This window comes from Podarcis filfolensis (assembly GCF_964270895.1).
Source record: "Podarcis filfolensis genome assembly, chromosome: 8".
Taxonomy (NCBI): Eukaryota; Metazoa; Chordata; class Lepidosauria; order Squamata; family Lacertidae; genus Podarcis; species Podarcis filfolensis.
In genome coordinates this window covers 69,969,352-69,989,071 of record NC_139611.1, presented here as the reverse complement: position 1 = coordinate 69,989,071, position 19,720 = coordinate 69,969,352, and the positions used below count along the sequence as shown (strand labels likewise).

The 19,720-nt window shown below is 45.0% G+C and overlaps 1 protein-coding gene across 1 annotated transcript; it reads right to left on the bottom strand.

Moving 5' to 3' along the window:
• Nucleotides 1–998: 998 nt before the first annotated feature.
• On the bottom strand, nucleotides 999–18,827 carry THEMIS2 (thymocyte selection associated family member 2). Its single transcript, XM_083627344.1, has 6 exons — nucleotides 18,672–18,827; nucleotides 12,656–12,796; nucleotides 9,303–9,533; nucleotides 6,324–7,354; nucleotides 3,108–3,279; nucleotides 999–1,386 (listed from the first exon to the last, which is right to left on the bottom strand). Exons 1-6 carry the CDS (start codon nucleotides 18,763–18,765, stop codon nucleotides 1,289–1,291), a joined length of 1,767 nt encoding a protein of 588 aa, XP_083483470.1. The 5' UTR covers nucleotides 18,766–18,827; the 3' UTR covers nucleotides 999–1,288.
• Between the last annotated feature and the right edge of the window lie 893 nt (nucleotides 18,828–19,720).

Sequence of the window (19,720 nt, the reverse complement as noted above, 5' to 3'; positions counted from 1 at the left end):
GCCTCAAAATTTAACCACCACTTGCATTTTAGTTACGCTAAAATAGACCGTTGTCAATACACAATGCAAATGCAACTGTGCAGTTTTGAAATAGGCAAAAGTCTTATGTTGAAACCCTTAACATATTTGTGTTCCCAGTACACTGGTAAAAAACAGCTGCATTTGAATTGCAGACCCATATCATTTTATGCTTTAGCACTTTTTTTTTAATGGTAGCTCTTAGGCCCCAGAAATATGTCATCTCCAAGGGAGTCTGGCAGCCCAGATAGGAGGGACCCCTTATAGTTTCTATGTACTGCATTGTGTTTGGCATGGTTGCTTTTTGCCTAAGGTTACCACATTTTTTTTCCGATGAATCTGGGGACTCTTTCCAACTTTAATGGATTTTGTATGGGGACTGATTGGTAAATCTGGGGACTGTCCCCGGGAAATGGGGACATCTGGTAACCTTATTCTAGCCTAACTTCAGGTCCTCATTTTACTGTAAGGGTGGGGACAGGCGACAGTACTCTTAAAAACCCTCTTTGTTGCCAAAGCTAAGTCTCCTGAAACAAGGAGATTGCAGTTTCTTCACCCTGGGTGGTCTTTGGTAATGCTGATTCCTTGCAGTGCTGGTGACTTATTTTGGAACCAGACTTCCTTTAGGTAAAGCATAAGGACACATGTGAGGCTCTAAAGACCACATTTCATATGTTGTGCTTTCTTCAGAATGGAGAAAGTGGTCATGGTCTGCCAGTTTGGGGCTTGGAAATTATAATTACAGTCGCACAGTCTCTCCTGACACTGGACTCAAAAGCAAGGCTGCTGCTGGGCAAAAATAATGGGAAAAGAATGAGCAGCTTGTTATAGTGGCCTAGGGATGGACAAATCTGTTTCTGGTGTAATTTCACAAGTGTTCTTTCGCAAGTCCATTCTTAACCCATTTCTACATCAACCTCTGAACACGAATGCACACGAAAGCTCATACTAATAACAAACTTAGTTGGTCTCTAAGGTGCTACTGGAAGGAATTTTTTTTATTTTGTTTCGACTATGGCAGACCAACACGGCTACCTACCTGTAACTAGAACTTCTGAACATGGTTATCTGAATATGTATTTGAGCTCAGGGTCCATAAATTCAGTGAAGTGTGCAGTATGACATTCTGATTGGTGTATTAGTCCAGGAAGTGTAAAGTTGATCTGTTTGCTTAAAAATACAGAATTCCCCTCATTCCTGAACTGGCTCTGACCATGGAAGTGGGGAACGAAAGACCTAGCCTAGCACTGTGGCTTTGTAGACAGGTATCTCAGTGTTTAATAACAGCTCTTTGCAGTTTGGAAGTCATTTCATAAACCTCCTTAACTTCTTCATAGTCATGATCCGAATCATCACTGAAAGCTGTGCCTGAAAAATAATTCATGTAAAATATTTATTATATCCCACTATGGTACTTTCGCATTCTGAAAGGTAGCATAAAATAATAATAATAATAATACACACTTCAAATCAAGCAACAATTTACTGAAGGCAGCAAAAGAAAATGTAAAAAAGTCATTGCAGGGCAATTTATTCTATATCCTCAAGTGTTCTGCATTAACTGCACATTGACCTGCTGTGTAGGATTGTTTGATGAGTCAGGTGAGATTTTCACAAAGGAGGCACCACTGTAGAAATGGCTGTGTCTTGCCTAGTCTAGCTAGTTGGCAGTTCAGACAGGAAATATAACACAGGACCTTGGATCATGTTTTAAAGAGCATAGCTGTCAACCTTCCCTTTTTTGCGGGAAATTCCCTTATTTCAGTGCCATTTCCCGCTGCTATCCCAGATTGTTAGATATCCCGTAGACTCCCCGGGACAGGTGAGGCTGCTGATCCATTATTTTCAAATCTGAATGTTGACAGCGATGTTTAAAGAGGCATATAAGGATCACTTGCCATATGAGCCTAAAAAAATGAGTTTGACACCTGTACACCCAGCATGAACTTAGGCCTTCAGATTCCTGCAGCAGGAACTTCACTCACTATTCCCCACAAGCAGCCCTGGTCAGCATAAATAGGTAAATTATTTTATAACACTGAGGCAGGTGAAGAAGGATAATGTTGCCTCAGCAAGAATGTGGAGCCAGGTCTCTCTCAGGCTATGTCCAGTACTCTACCATCAATACACTGAAGGGAGTCATGCAATTAATACAAATCATTTTTATCTACTTATTCTGTTGTCCTAGTGTTGATATCCAGGGACTTGCAGGTGAAGACCTCTACTGTTGATTCCATTAATTTCTAAGATTCCTTGCTGCTAAACTACATTATAATTTAAAACTCCATTCTAATCTCTGATGCACAAGGTTTCCCCTTATTGAATACAGGTGCAATTGGAACAGTTTACTTGTTAAGGTGTGTCCATCCTTTTCATAATTTCTTGGGAGTAATCTGATTTCATAGGTTCAATTTCTAAACCATTTGCATTTCTAATTGATTCAGTCTTGCAATGATATTTATCATTAAAAGTACTAGCATTCAGCCTCTTCTTGGACTTTTATCCTCATTTTCTCAACATCTGTGCTAGTCTGGCAAACTGCACCCCTGTGCTCCCAATCCATATCTATTCTGACCAGGGTCTTTCACGTCATCTGCTATGTGATCTTTTAACTGCAGCTAACCGGGATTGACAAGAGCGTATGCTCTTTGAGTTATGGTCCCTTTCCCACTTAGCCTGTTTGCTCCCCTTTCCAGAGAATAGTGAGCTAATGATTTGGGAGATCTAGGGAGAATTTGATTGGTTTGATATGTTCAGTGCCTTCACTGTAATTCAGAGCTGGGGAACCTCAGGCCCAGGGGGCAAATGCAGCCCTCTAAGCCTTACTGTCTGGCTCTGGGCAATCTACCCAGGCCAGAGCCCTCTCTAGGCTAGCTTCATACGCCCTTGAGTGTTTTTGCTTGGCTGGAGTGTACCCTTGAACTGATAAATGACTTGCTTTCCTGGATGGAAGACAATGAGGAATGTGTGTAGAAGCTAGCTTACTCAACAAAGTATTCATTGCTCCACCCACTTTTTCCTTTGGCCCTTGGGCTGAACAAGATTCCCCACCCCTACTGTAGTTGTTCACAAGCAAAAAGTCATTATACCTGTGGTTTGTTTCTCGGGTTTAGAACACTCCTGGAATCTTTGACGTTCGCATTCCATGGTGTACTCATTAAGATTGTTCAGGACACTCCCACTTGCGCCTGTTTGCTTAGGTCCAGAGAAGGGAAGTTTTGCAGGCTCTCTAGATGTGCTGCTTGACTTGCCAGAAGGTAACTGGTACAGGAAAACAGAACAAGTATTTTTCCCCCTGAAGGCAATTTATATCTTAAGATGCTAAGACCAGTTTAACAAACCTACTCAAAACCCAGCCCTTAACTTCTGTATTTAAGAAGGAAACTTAATGATTGCTTCAGAAGCCTGTGGGATAAGCTAGGTAAATGTAAAGGGACCCCTGACCATTAGGTCCAGTCGTGGCCGACTCTGGGGTTGCGGCGCTCATCTCGCTTTATTGGCCGAGGGAGCTGGCGTACAGCTTCCGGGTCATGTGGCCAGCATGACTAAGCCGCTTCTGGCAAACCAGAGCAGCACACGGAAACACCGTTTACCTTCCCGCCGGAGAGGTACCTATTTATCTACTTGCACTTTGATGTGCTTTCGAATTGCTAGGTTGGCAGGAGCAGGGACCAAGCACTGGGAGCTCACCCCGTTACGGGGATTCAAATCACCAACCTTCTGATCGGCAAGTCCTAGGTTCTGTGGTTTAAGCCACAGCGCCACCCACGTCCCTGTGGGATAAGCTACTGCACAGTAAATAAGCAGAGGCTAGCAGGCTAAGAAGAATCTTTTAGCAGTGTGTTAATAGTTGAGGGCAGAGCTGGATTTTGTGGAAAGTGCCCTCCTAGAGTGCCAAAGTGGGAAGTCGGTGTCTGGCTCAGGAAGCAAGGCGGTGGGGTTGAGGTAGGGCTCCTGTGTAGTTAGTTAATTTCACACTTAACTGAATGGTCTTATCAGGGGTGGATGCTTAAGATAGTAATGTGTATTACAGTCATACCTCATGTTACGTTTGCTTCAGGTTGCGCGTTTTCAGGTTGCGTCCCACAGTGACCCGGAAGTACCAGAAAGGGTTACTTCCAGGTTTCGCCACTTGCGCAGACGCACAAAATGATGTCACGCGCATTTGCTGAAACGGCGAGTCGTGACCTGCGCATGCTCAGACGTGGGTTGCGTTCTTTTCAGGTTGCGAACGGGCCTCCAGAACGGATCCCGTTCGCAACCAGAGGTACCACTGTACTTCCTGGACTTTAAATGGCCTTACAGGGGTTGAAGTTATTACTTTGCATAACTGTTGTTGGACCATTCTTGTTTATTGTGTTGAGCCATCTACCCTGCCATCCTCTGTACTGTCAGAAAGTCAGAACGAACTTTCTGAGGGTAAACACTGTTAGACAGTGGAACGGTTTCCCTTGAGAGGTTGTGGACTCTACTTCCTTGGAAGTTTTTAAGCAGAGGTTGGGTGAACATTGTCATGAATGCTTTAGTTGAGATTCCTGCATTGTGGGGGGTTGGACTAGATTATCCCCTTTGTCCCATCCAACTCTATGGTTCTATGATTGCATGATTCCATTATTCTAAGTCTTAAGCAGATAGTGCTCTTGCTTGCCACCTTCTGTCTACTCAGCTATCCCCTCAACAGCTGAGATAAATAACGCAAACATTTCATCTTATTTTGTCAAGTTGGCAACTCTGACCTGCATGGCCAATGTTGTACTAACATTCCTTTTCTTTATTTTTTAATTCACTGGAAAAATGATAAAAGGTAAAGGTAAAGGTACCCCTGCCCGTACGGGCCAGTCGTGTCCAACTCTAGGGTTGCGTGCTCATCTCGCTCTAGAGGCCGTGAGCCGGTGCCGTCCGAAGACACTTCCGGATCACGTGGCCAGCGTGACGAAGCTGCAGCTGGCGAGCCAGCACCAGCGCAGCACACGGAAATGCCATTTACCTTCCCGCTATAAAGCGGTCCCTATTTATCTACTTGCACTTAAGAGTGCTTTCGAACTGCTAGGTGGGCAGGAGCTGGGACCGAACGACAGGAGCTCACCCCGCCGCGGGGATTCGAACCGTCGACCATACGATCGGCAAGTCCTAGGCACTGAGGTTTTACCCACAGCGCGACCCGCGTCCATGATATCCATGCCCAATTAACAAATCAGTGGGTGGCAGGGGGCGAGCACAATTGTGATTAGATCCATGCATGCAAAGTTAGCACCTTGTGTTAGGAATTAATCATTCATTCAACTCATGCATCCAAGTCATGAAATGGGCCACCTATACAATTTTTTTAAAGCTATTCAGAAGTTGAACAAATGGAAGAGGGGAATCAAAAGGCACAACTTGTTGGGAGACATAACTAGGTTTGGAGATGGTTCTGCCCTTACATCAGTATTATTTTGTCTGCTCCTAGGGACAGCACACAATTTGGCTTTCCCAATCTTTCAATATGATGAAACTGGTTCTGAACGAACAAGTGAGGGTTATCTTTATTCATTTTTAGATTATGTGTACCTGTGTCGTAGCAGACACAATTTTAGACGAAGCATTCCCAAATGAAAGAATGCCTCTTCTGAGATACCTGCAATCTATAAACATTTAAGGCCACAAAATACAAATAAGTATTCTTTGTTTAAAAACTTGCTGGCTTATTAAGCAGTGGCAACAAGCTGTGCTATCATAATGATTAAGTAAATGATAATTTTAGGTTATATTTTAGTGGCCAAGTTTTCATTTATATATTTTTTAAATTGCTATATCTGTATTGTCCCTGCTATACCTAATTGCAAATTCAAATGTATCCCTATCGTGTTTTATGACTTCCTTGATACTGTGGGCTGGAACTGGTCTGTGACCAAAATAATAAATTCAATCAGTGGCACCTCTTTCATCAGTCAGTTTTTTGGAAATGCATTACAGTGGTACCTTGGTTTACGAACTTAATCCATTCCGGAAGTCCGTTCTTAAACCAAAGCGTTCTTAAACCAAGGTGCGCTTTCTCATAGCAGCAGGGGACTCAATTTACAAATGGAACACACTCAACAGGAAGCAAAACATGTTCTTATTCCAAGGTAAAGTTCACAAACCAAAACACCCACTTCCGGGTTTGCAGTGTTCTTCATCCAAGTTGTTCATAAACTAAGCTGTTTATTACTAAGCCAAGGTACCACTATAGTTGACTAAACGGTTCCAGGCCTAGTATTTAATGCTTTGCATGAACACATCCTGCCCCTGCTGTATTTCTCTAATTCTCCCATATTCCTTATTACCTTAGATGTTTCTGCTGCATTCTTCTCTCCTCCTTTGGCCTTTCTGAGGTCCATGTTGCACCTGGAGTCCTTTTGCTTTGGAGGTCTCGGAGGTGCTGATGCATTGCTGGGGAGTAACTTTAGCAAACGATAATAAAAGGCCTCTGTCAACTCTTCCACCGCCGGACTGGAAGTGGGAGGGGTGGCCTTTGCTGGCCCTCCAGTGAAGAAGAGAGACATGTCCAACCACTGTGGAGGAATGTCAAAGGTGAGAGCTGGCTCCTTAGCCAGGCTGATGGTGAGAAGCTGCAAGTCGATCCTGGTCTCCAGGGTCAGGACAGAGGAGCAGCCTAGAGGATCAGAGGCACAGTCCGTGCTAAGCACCTTGACCTCACAGGGCAGCTGCAGGTGCTCCACTGCCTCAGAGATGGTATATTTCCGGCTGTCACGGACATCCTCTACAAAGCCAGCTTCCAGGAACAGGGGCACATGGATTTGCTCTCTGTCCTCATCTCCATTGTCCCTGCAGCACACAAGCATGTCCATGGCTGAAGGCTTGTTGGCTCTCTCGACCCACAGCACCTCTAGCCGGTCTCCTACACTGAACAAAGGAAATTCCCCTTCGCTGCTCTCACAGTCCTTGGTGACAACGACCTGCAGTTTCTTGGCTGTGGCTAAACTGAGGGCCAGCTCTGAAGTGCAGCTAAATCGGCGTGGGCATCGGCGAAAGCGGCCTTGGTAGCTGCTGGAGAGAAGGAAGTAGCAGGTCCGGGTCTTGCCTTTGCGAGATGAGGCCAAGACCCTCCATGCCGAGGACTTGCTGTGGATGTGAATCTGGCAGCCCTTCTGTAGGTGGGACAACCAGTCGCTCTGGAAGACAGGCAGGCTCTCTGGGGCCTCAAGGATCTCTGCCTCCGCTGGCAGGGCTTCCTCCATTGCCAGAACCTCGCTGAGCATCAGCGGCTTAATAAAGTGGATGTGCCGCGACTCCTTGGTGACGTCGACCACCTCTACATCCAGGGTAGAGTTGATTTGCACAACGTCATTTCGAACTGGAGAAATAAGCACCACATGGTCATTAAGAGCCCTGGGAAAGATTCCCACAAACAGGAACCTGACCATCAGTTGAGACATCCTGTGGAAGGTATCTTTGGAAGTTGGGTGGGAGGCTTAAAGGAGAGGGGACTTAACTTTATATATATATTTATTCTGCTATTTATTTTGCGTTTTTGTTTCTGCGGCTCTTTTCGTTTTGTTTTTGTGACTGTGTGGAACCCAGTTCAGCTACTGATTGATTGATTGTGCAGTACATAATTTATTGCTTTCATTTTATGGATCAATGGTCTTGTTAGATAGTAAAATTCATGTTAAATTGCTGTTTTAGGGGTTGTTTTTAAAAGTCTGGAACGGATTAATCCGTTTTGCATTACATTCTGTGGGAAAGCGTGCCTTGGTTTTGGAACGCTTTGGTTTTGGAACGGACTTCAGGAACGGATTATGTTTGAGAACCAAGGTACCACTGTACCATGAAACAGGCAGTAGATGCATACTACAATCCCAGTGGCAGAAATATATTGGCCATCAAACTCAGTTCCCAAAAGCCTCCCAGAAGAGCTGTGCTACAACCAGCTGGTGGAATGTATATGGTGATGGGTCCAGGGTGGTTTCCTTGGGGAGGGCATCCCAAAGCATCAGTGCCATGACTAAAATGGAGGCCTGCTTTTTGTACCCACCTGCCTCACAGCAGTCAGAAGGGTAAGGACCTTAGATCACCGAAGAGCATCTGCTTTGCATGCAGAATGTCTCTCGACTTCAGTCCCTGGCATCTCTTGCCTGAAATCTTGGAGAGCTGCTACCAGTCAGTGTGGACAGTACTGAGCTAGATGAATCAATGGCCTGATATGGGATAAGGAAACTTCCTGTGACATAGACTCATAGAAGCGTAGACTCATAATGAGTGCCCACACTCATTATCAGTGGCATTCCAGAGTCTACAGGAGAATCCCATCACCTGCTGCTATGGCTGTACTCAGTGGCGTAGCGTGGGGGGTGCAGGGGGGGCCGGCCGCACCGGGCGCAACATCTGGGGGGTAGGGTTAGGGGGCGCAAATCCACGGGTTAGGGGGCGCAAATCCACGGGTTAGGGGGCACAAATTACTTGCCTTGCCCCGGGTGCTGACAACCCACGCTACGCCACTGGCTGTACTCGGATGGATCTGCAAATGGTATCAATATGGAAACCATCTCTGTATCTCTCTGTCTTTGTAGAACTCGCCACATGCACCAAAATTCTTCAGCACTGGTGGCAAGAACAGCAAATCTGCCTCTTGATTTCTCTCTCTAATTTCAGCAGTGTTAAGGTCAGCTTTCCCTATCGCCGCATCAACTTTTGATTTCTTTTTAAAGAGTCCTCATGAAAATTTATCAGCATTGTAGTGTGATTTTCTCCTAATATACACATTTGTATTCACTTTTGCCTAATAAACGCATTTTTGCTAAACAATTTCCCCCCAAAGAATGCATTTGTATGTGCTTTTCACTCATCTACGAATCTTTATGCAGACTTTGCCCTAGTATATAAATTTTTGTATACATTTACTTGGCTGGGGAGCTGCACTGCAAAATTTGGAGACTTGTGAATTTTGAAGGATGGTTGTGTTTCAGTTTGCCTATTTCTTCAGAGAGTGCCAGTTAGATAGGTTTGCCTTTCAGGGTGGAACTGAATTGAATTTCACACAGCAACCATTTTTGTAACCCCTAAATGGCATGGGCTTTCCCATCGCCTGCTATCAGATTCTTTAAGCAGGGAGATATCGGAGTCTGAACCTGGAACTTCCCATGTGCAAAGCAGGTGCCCTACTAGGAAGGTATGTTCCCCAAGCAGACATTTTGGTAGATGCGTACATACGCACCTCACCTTGCAAAGGCAAACCAAATCACGCTCTTCCCTCCACCACGTCTTCCCAGCCTAGAGGAAGCCGCAGCTCAGTCTATACTTACAATGCATTATCGCTTTCACTTTATATGTTGGGTGGAGCTGGACCTCACTCTTGCCAATTTCCGGGCAGGTTAGCCTCTTCCGCCGCAAGACTGCTGACCGCAGGACCTCCTGGATCGTGTAGCGCTGTGGCTGTTGGCAGTCCAAAAACTTGTCCTTGCGGAAGGGAGAGCCCTGAGAGAAAGATTTCCTCTTTGCTCCACGCGGCAGTTCTGAACTGGGCTGAAAAAGACCTGGGTGGGGTATGCAAAATTAGAGTTGTTGTTTTAAGTAGCTATATCCTTAGAGGTTGGCAGGAGCTCCTGCCAACCTAGCAGTTCGAAAGCATGTCAAAGTACAAGTAGATAAATAGGTACCGCTCCGGCTAGAAGGTAAACGGCTTTTCTGTGTGCTGCTCTGGTTCACCAGAAGCAGCTTAGTCATGCTGGCCACATGACCCAGAAGCTGTACACTGGCTCCCTCGGCCAATAAAGCGAGATGAGCACCACAACCCCAGAGTCGGCAACGACTGGACCTAATGGTCAGGGGTCCCTTTACCTTTACTTTTATCCTTAGAGGGGCCACCTGCAAATTGCCAGGGTGGTGGTAGTGGAGAGGACACTGATTTGCATAGCAACTTCATGTGCTAATTTATATGTACAGACGCCAAATTATAAGTAATTCCTATTGATTTAATAGGAATACAGTACGTTCTCACCATAGCAGGAAAGACCAGGTGGCTCAGGCGACTGCTCAGTCCGTCTATGGGTTGCTGCTGCTCTCTCTTCATAGGGCTCTTGATCTTTAAACTAGACTTGGACTGAACAGCCCTTCAAAGAGAGGAATGGCCAGTGTGGTGAGTTGTGGCCGCCTGCCTGACACCAGGTTACCTGGATAGGGCAGGGCAGTGGCGAGGTTGCAGGCAGGGCTGGTGCAGCAGCAGAGCCAGTCGGGTGCTTCCGCTGGTGGTCTGCACTGCCCCAACCTCACCATTGCCTTGCTGCATTAGGTAATAATAATAATAATAATAATAATAATAATAATAATAATAATAATAATATATTTATACACCGCCCATCTGGCTGGGTTTCCCCAGCCACTCTGGGCGGCTTCCAACAAAATATTAAAATACAGTGGTAACATTAAAAGCTTCCCTAAACAGGGCTGCCTTCAGATGTCTTCTGAAGGTAAGCAGCAGCAATGGCAGTGTCAGGAGGAGAGTTCTGCCCCACCTGTTCCTAGCACTGTTCCGCGTAAAGCAAAACATATGACAGCCCTATACACGCCACTTTCATTACAAGCTATTTCTAAAGCAATAAAATACAAGGCAAGAGCTGTGTACACGCCGGAGTGTTAATTCACATGGGCTTTTATGCACCATCATCCACACACAAGCACTTTCGGTTGAACTCAAATCTCCCATTCACAAACGTGGGTGGTACTGGATGGGATGCATTCGCACACTGTGTTTTGGTCTCCTTCCCACAATTAGTACTGTACTTCTTCACCCTCCCTATTCCAGGAACCTAATGTCCATTGTGGCCATGCATGCAGGTAGAACAGTTTTTTAATAGGGAACAGGTTTTCTGATATATCGAACCTGCACAAAACAGAGGGTTAAGAAAATAAAGTTGGTAGGTGGGTGTCAGGCCCCAGCAACAGCCCACTAAATAGTGCCTCTCACCAGTGGAAGTAGGGCGTGTCGGCACCCGTGTCCAAGTATAAACTCTGTGCAAGTACCTTACATTGAATGCTGAATAAACAGGCCATCAGGAGGGGCCCAGTGTACATTTAAAGTACATTGCTTCCTCCAGAGAATCGTGGGAATTGTAGTTACTCCCGGTCCCAGCACCCTCAACAAATTACAGCTCCCAATATTATTTGCTTTAAATGTATGGGGTGCATACGCAGCCTGAGCCTGGTCTACCTAACAAAGTGATTGTGTGCCAGGTCCTGCCTTGTCTTCTAAACCCCTGGCAAATCCTGCTCTTGCAGATGACATATTCACTCCCGAGAGAAAAAGTGCCAGGCTCTTCTGTTTCCTTGCCCTACGAGAGGGCTCACGCGATTCATATTGTTGTGAAGTTTGAAGAGGAGAGAGTTAATGGCACCAGAAGTCCCGGTCCTTTGGCCTGGAGATGCCAGGGATGAAAACGGGGGCCTGAATGCAAAGCCCACGCTTTACTGCTGAACTATGGCCCAATGTATGGCAGAGTGCAACAGCTAGATCGGGGCAGATGGCTGACAGCATGCAACACCTCTGCTAAGACATCTGCACTGGCCACCCATAAAATTAATAAAATAATAATAATACTTTTTTAACATTTATATCCCGCCCATCTGGCTGGGATATAAATCCACTGAGGTCATCCAGAGTAGTGATGGCAGCTGTTGCCCACATTATAGAGCCGCAGCTTTTCTTAAGCAGAAGTCGGGTATTTGGTGTCACTAGTCCCATGGCCCTCTTCTCTGTCTCGATACTGTTTCTGCTACGCCACTTCCTGGTGTCTGTTCTCTTAATACAGTGGTACCTCGGGTTACATACACTTCAGGTTACATACGTTTCGGGTTACAGGCTCCACTAACCCAGAAATAGTACCTCGGCTTAAGAACTTTGCTTCAGGATGAGAACAGAAATTGTGCTCCGGCGGCACGGCGGCAGCAGGAGGCCCCTTTAGCTAAAGTGGTACCTCAGGTTAAGAACAGTTTCAGGTTAAGAACGGACCTCTGGGACGAATTTAGTACTTAACCCGAGGTACCACTGTATGTACCTTCCTTCTGAGTCACTAAATTTCTATCCTTGCCTTAGTCTTCGAGGCGTCTCTTGAAAACTCCTTTTTCCTGCTGACATGCCCTTGTTTAAGATTTTCTTGAGTAGCCAGTCATTTTCACGAATTGTTTCATACTGCTTTTAAAAGGTGTTTTTGTATTGCTGTACACAGCCTCAATATTCTACAAGAGGGTGGGTTTATAAATGCTGTTAGAACTAACTAAACAAAATGCAATTTGAGCCAAACCATACCTACCTGCCCAAAGCACCTGACATTATATATGATGTCATGTATGTTACATTATATAAGGTGAGACAGGAAGCAGAAGTGGCTCACGAGTCGTGTGTTCCCCTTGGAAGTCCACTGTAAAAGTAAACGTAAAAAATCCACACACCCCAGTCACGCAGTAAGGTTCACATGCTAGACCCACATTAGAAATATTTTCATCTCGGTGTGCAGGAGGCGATCTGCGAAAATTCCACTGTGGGCACTACTAAAAAGAGCAGAGGACACTTTTTTGTATTGTAAACTGCATTGAGAGCATGGGAACCTTCAGCTGAAGGATAGAGTACAAATTTAATTGAACAAGCAAACAATGCACATACCTTTAAAATCCAGCGGCAGCTCATATATGTGCCCATTCTCCACATTCTTGCAGGAGATGTTCTGCAGCTGAATATCAATAATTTTCATCAGATCTCCTGTTGATAAGCAGCATTCATTGCCAGAGATTTCATAAACAGATCCTGGAGAAAGTGGAGGTCTTAGTTAGTATACAGGAAGCCAAACTGCTAGCAGGGTGGTTAAAAAGACAATACTGTAAAAACATTAGTCATCATCAAATATCCTTTATTAGGCATAGCAAACCACACATTATCAATCAGACACCGTATACAAATTGTGCAAAATACGAGCTCAGCATAACAAGGTTTGTCCCAGTCAGATCTGTAACTCCAGAGGAAATCAATTTGCATAAATAATACAATAGAACACTACCACATCACTGATCAATTAAGAACCACTAAATCTCTTTATAATGGCCTAGTCTTTCTACATGGACAGCACTCAAAAATTCAGCCATTATTAAAGTAATTTATAATAAATAATAATAATAATAATGTTTTTAAAAATTACTTTAAAAACATAATTAATTAATTAATTATAAAAGACAATATGGTCTAGTGGGTAGAGTGTAGGACCAGAGCTGTGGTGCTCCTAGTTCAAATCCAGGGAGGTACTTTGAAGAGCTACTGTCTCTCAGTTTTAGGAGCCCCCTCTCTTCTCTCTAATGTTGGGAATAGCAGTATTGTCCTACCTTTCAGGAATGCTGTAAAGATTTTAAAAAGTAATGAAAAGCATTCTACAAATGCAAAATATTATTATTATAAGATCAGATTATTATTATTATTATTATTAACCTAGATAGAAGTAGGGCACACAGCCACTCTAGGTGGGAGAAGTAATGCAACTTTTCCTTACAGGTTTGGGAGTGGGGGGGGGGGGAATGAATCTGTTCAAATAGCATTATTTGTTCCTCTTTTTAATGACCTTGGAAAAGAGGTAGCCTACATCTGCTTCATCAAGTGCATGCAGAATCCAAATGAGGGAAGGGAAGGCACAGGTGTGTGTCTGACTCAGAGCCAGCCTCAAGATTCAGGACTGGATACAAGTAAAAAGCCACACAGGTGAGCGATGATTCAGGCCAGTGCTCCCTTGCCCTAACAGACCAGAATCAAGTGACTAAAACCAGCACACCTTCCCACTCTTTCTTCCATTTTTATTCTTCAATTTCTTCTCTTTTATTCCATTTTTCCTTGCCCACCCCATCTAACCCCATTTTGCTCAATATCCTTTTCCCCAGCCACCAATCACGGGCCCCATCACCTTGAAGCAGACTTCCCTAGCTCAGTACTATGGAAATGATCCCTGAAAGCATGAGACCATGGGTAGGCAAAGTAAGTCCTGGGGGCCGGATCTGGCCCAGTTGCCTTCTCAATCCGGCCCGCAGACGGTCCGGGAATCAGCGTTATTTTTACATAAGTAGAATGTGACCTTTTATTTAAAATGCATCTCTGGGTTATTTGTGGGGCATAGGAATTGGTTCAAACCCCCCCCCCATATAGTCTGGCCCCCCACAAGGTCTGAGGGACAGTGGATCGGCCCCCTGTTGAAAAAGTTTGCTGACCCCTGCATGAGACCAATGAAATCTGAGTCCTTTGCAGATATTAAACCTTGATTCACATCTTCCTCTCTTTCTCTCTCTCTCTTTCATAAAATTTGTACGCTGCTTGTTTTTTAAAAAACCAACCCTCCAAAGTTCTTTATGATGCTTTTAGCCTTTCCAATTTACATGTTCCTAATTTGTATACATGCCATCCTCAAGTTGGTATTCTCTATTCTGAGCATTCGTCAATGCACACAACTCTATGCCACTTTCTGCTGTCTGTTTAGTAGGGGAGAGAAAGGGGAAAGCCCACTGGGCCTGAAATAAACCAGCCCCCTGCTGTTCCTACGCCCATACAAGCTACTCCGAAGGGTAGCTTAGCTTTGCTTAGCTTTGCCCTCCTTTAAACCAAGGCTCTGCAATCTGTCACAACCACTTCCTGATTTCACATACCCAATCTATTTTGTCTTCCCGGTAACATCACCAGTTCCTACTTTTCAACTCCTCTGACGCAATATGTGTAGTTTCGCCCTTCTGCTTTATAGCTTCCCTCAATATCTTCCATGCTCAGCCCAAAGAAAGAAAAAGCCCAATGTAATTAGGGATGGGGGAGAAATAATCTGAAATGCATACTACCAATTTTCAGTGTCCAAAACAATACACAAACTGAAACAGCCCTTTTTCAAAATTCATACTTCACAGAATGTTGCAATGCAGTTCTTCAACTGTGCAATGTTTGCAAAAATGCATATGGGTTGTTGTTAGAATCTGTCTCGAAATACAATGGAGTGTTGCCTCCAGGGGTGAAGTCAAATCAGTGGAGAATCGCAGCGCTTGCTGTGGCTGCAGAGACCAGTAATGTCTGCCTCTCACTTTGTTTTTGTTGCATTAGCAGAACCAAGGTGAACTCTGCAAGGCACACATATAGGCAGTGTATACAGTGGTACCTCAGGTTAAGTACTTAATTCGTTCCAGAGGTCCGTACTTAACCTGAAACTGTTCTTAACCTGAAGCACTTTAGCTAATGGGGCCTCCTGCTGCCGCCGGGCTGCCAGAACACGATTTCTGTTCTCATCCTGAAGCAAAGTTCTTAACCTGAAGCACTATTTCTGGGTTAGCGGAGTCTGTAACCTGAAGCGTGTGTAACCTGAAGCGTATGTAACCCAAGGTACCACTGTATGGAGGTCCTGGGCTGCCTTGACAACATGATCCACCCCCCTCAGCCTTGCTGATGTGGCACCAACTTGGCTGCAGGAGTTGCTGGAAGGAGGCGGACAGACGCCATCCAGCCATCTTAGGGACTCCATTTTGGATTTGAGTAGGTTTTACTCCTTAGGCTTTTCTTTTCCCGAAGAGGTCCCGCAAGGCAGCATATGGGTGAAGTGTGCATATTAGTGACGATTACATCCAAAAATGCATTATATAAGGAGAAATTGCTTTGCAAAAATGTGCATACAGTGGTACCTCAGGTTAAGAACTTAATTCATTCTGGAGGTCCATTCTTAACCTGAAACTGTTTTTAACATGAGGTACCACTTTAGCTAATGGGGCCTCCCGCTGCCGCTGTGCTGTCGCTGCAAAATTTCTGTTCTCATCCTGAAGCAAAGTTCTTAACCTGAGGTATAATTTCTGGGTTAGCAGAGTCTGTAACCTGAAGTGTCTGTAACCTGAAGCGTCTGTAAATAAGGACTTAAATAAGTTAAATTCTCAAACCAATTTGGATCTTTGAAGGACTGAACTTAAGAATGAAGAGAGAGAGAGAGAGAGAGAGAGAGAGAGAGAGAGAACTGAGGGAAACCAAAATTGACAGATTTACCCACCCATACAGATAAAACAGGATTCAGTACAGGAGACAACACAGAAGCCCTGGCTGGATCAGTGTGTGAGAGAATGAAGTGAGAAAGCAAAGCCCTGGTCTCAAGGTCTCCGCACATGAGTACCACTTTAGACCAGGGATAATCAATGACGTGCCCTCCAGAGAGATTGTTGGACTACAGCTCCCATCATCCACAACCGGCATGGCCAGTGGTCTGGGATGATGGGAGTTGTAGTCCAGCAACATCAGGAAGGCAATCATTGGCAATCTCTGCTTTAGCCCTATCCACATTCAGCACAAAGGTCTGGAGGATCAGATAAAGGCTCTGATAAAAAAGCGGGCAAAGTAAACAAGTCAGCAGGAAACAACAAAGCGGAACCCTGAGCAGCAGTTTCAAATAGCATGCATGCCACAAACGCACACCATTTAAAAATAAAATAAAATCTAAGATACACTTGGAATCCCCACACACTCTAGACTCACACATATCTGCTGAAAACAGGTTTCTTTCTTCAAACTTTTATTTTTCTTACTTTCTCCAAAACACTGATGTAATTGCACACGTGATTGTTGTGACACAGATGCTTCCCTTTTTCAAAATAGTGTCAATTATAAACATTAACAACAGTGGTCATAATAGCAAAACTTTTATTCCGTCAAAACAGTCTCTTAACACCATCTTAGCCATCTCTTAATGTTTTATTTCACTTCCCAAATTTACTCCAATAAAACTTTGAGGATAAGAAGATTATCATTACATATATCTTTTTAAAAGCTTGCATGTTCTCCTCCTCCCAAATTGTGGCATCAGAATGCAATGTTCAGGCAGAAGCTAATTGGATGCTTTCGGTGTCCTTAACACCATCTTTCTACCTAGTATACATATATAACCTGAAATGTGGAGTAGAAAGATTTTATGCTGGCCATTGGGTGGGCAATGGGTTTTTCCACCTGCCTTGCCCCACCAACCAGCCCTAGAAGCCTTATCTGCAGATGTCTTTTCACGAACTGAACAGAGTGGAAGATTATTAGTCATGGGGGTGGGGAGTGTGGGTGTGTGAATTCAACAAAACTTAAGCTTATTTTTTAGTTGCTATTTTGTTAATGTTAATATTGTTTTATAGATTATGAATGCTGTAGTGCATTGTGAATGCTGTAATTATGTTGTTTAGCTTATTTTTTTAGTTGTTTTGTTAATAGTGTTTTATAGATGGTAATGGTTTGTTAATTATTTTATATTTGTGTTGTGTTTGTGATGTTCTATTATGTTATTCATTGTAAGCCACTTTGAAGTTTATGTGAATGAAAAGCGGCATAGAAATAAAATAAAATAAATCGAATCAAGTCAAGTCATGCCACTTCAAGATCCAGCTTCTTAACCACCCTGACTCATTGCTGCCCCTAGGCCCCCCTCCTCTCCAGCCTCCACTTCCGCCTCCGATTCTGAACTGCTCTCTGTCACAGACTCTTCCTGTTCACTAAACCCTGTTACCTCTTCAGCTTCCAACACCTCCTCCTCCCAGTCTGCTCCCTCTTCTCCCTCTGGCCACTCATGGTCATCCCACCGCCAATCCCTGGGCTCTGAGCCTTCTTCCCTTGGGGGTTCCCCACAGCTGCTGCCTCCCACCACCTCCTCTGCATCTAGCCAGCCCATGGCAAGTGGTCCGTGGAAGGAAAGGCTTGGGGACCAGTGTTCTATAGTTTTAGCAATGGAGCTCTATTAATTTACCTTGACCTTCCATCCTCCCAAGTAAATGAGTTGCATAAATGCTGCACCATGGCTCTTGATCACATCCAGAAACAGCCTTGCTCAAGTCACTTAGGAAGCTAAGAAGAGCCCTCAGAAGACAGAAAAAAGGTTGACCTAGTCCCCCATTCTGTTCTTCACAATGGCCGACCAAACGCCTCTGGCAAGCCCACAAACAGGCCCACACAAAAGCAACAGCCCTCTCCCATTTTCGCTTGCCAGCAACAAACATTTCAAGGTATACTTTCCCTGAACATGGCAGTCCCCTTTTGCTGCTATTGGCTAGCAGTCACTGATTGACATATACCGTCAATTTGTTGATAAGAACAGGGGGAAAAAACATGCCAATGTCTTCTTCAAGGAGCTCGGGTCAATCAGAACGGAGGTTTCCATTTCCCATAGTGGGCAAGCAGATACCTTTGGCAAGTCCAAAAGCAGGGTGGGAAATCAGTGACTCTTCCTGTTCCCACTTCCCCACTTGGACATAGTTGTGGAAGGAGTCCTCACGTACAACTCTTTCACAGTGAGCAACACAGTCATTGCTTCCCCAAACACTGCACACCGGCCATCTCACCCGTAATGGCTACGCAAATCAATCCTGGCATATCTTAACAGCTTTGGGCAGGTCTGGGCAGAGGGGAAGCAGCCAGGGACACTTGCACTGGACCTTGGAGGGCTAAGTTTGGAAGGGGCTTGCTGGCCTTATGCCATCCTGCCAATAACAAGACTCTCATCCCAGGCCAATCTTGGCTTTGGGTTAAGATTGCAGCTCAAGCTTTGCCGTAATTACAACCAGCATGCTCAAAAAGCTCCATTACTTGTCTTCACCTCCCGCCTCCCAACTTTAGGATGAATCTGCTGGCAGCAAAGAGAGAAGCAGTCAGTGATGCTCACCTTGGAAGTAGACTCCAGAGCAGATCTTCACCACTCTAGGCAAGGAGCAAAGATCCAGATCGCAGATGTACTGGTGGAAGGAAACAGAATCCATAACTCCTGTTGCAGGCAGTGCTGCTGCAGTGTGTGGGAGACTTTTCTGCTCTGCAGGACAGCTGTGCTATGTGTATGTTCAGCTGTGAGTTTCACTTCCTCTTTTAAGGGTTGTCTTAAAGAGGTAGGCTTCCCAAGATTGGGTTTAATGCTTGGCACTTAACAAGAAGTGCAACGCAGACAAGAGGTAGTGGCTTATGTGGTGACAGTGTACCACATAAATGGGCTGTGTCACCTGAGCTTATCCTAAAGGTAAAGGTAAAGGGACCCCTGACCATTTGGTCCAGTCGTGACTGACTCTGGGGTTGCGGCATTCATCTCGCTTAATTGGCCGAGGGAGCCGCTGTACAGCTTCCGGGTCATGTGGCCAGCATGACTAAGCTGCATCTGGCAAACCAGAACAGCGCACGGAAACGCCGTTTACCTTCCCGCTGGAGTGGTACCTATTTATCTACTTGCACTTTGACATGCTTTGAAACTGCTAGGTTGGCAGGAGCAGGGACCGAACAATGGGAACTCACCCCGTCGCAGGGATTCGAACCACCGGCCTTCTGATTGGCAAGTCCTAGGTTCTGTGGTTTAACCCACAGCACCACCCGCATCCCCAGTGGCCAAATTGCCATTTAAAGTACTGTAGTTGAGTTTGACAGGAAATAATAATGCAGTCCCTGGGTGACTTGGGACACGTTCACAGCCTACAGTTAAAGCACTCTTACATCACGTTAGCAGTCATGAGGAATCCTGGGAACTGTTGTTTGTTAAGCGTGCTGGAAATGGTAGATCTGTGAGGTTAGCACCTTTTGCAAAGTTCCCAGGATTTTTTTTGGGGGGGGGGGGAAACCATGACTGTGGAAGTGTGCTTTAAATGTATGCCATGGATGCGAGCAGTGTCACCCACCAAAACCGCCCCGTTGGAAGTGGCAGAAGAGTGCTTTTGCACCTTTTTGAAGCAGGCC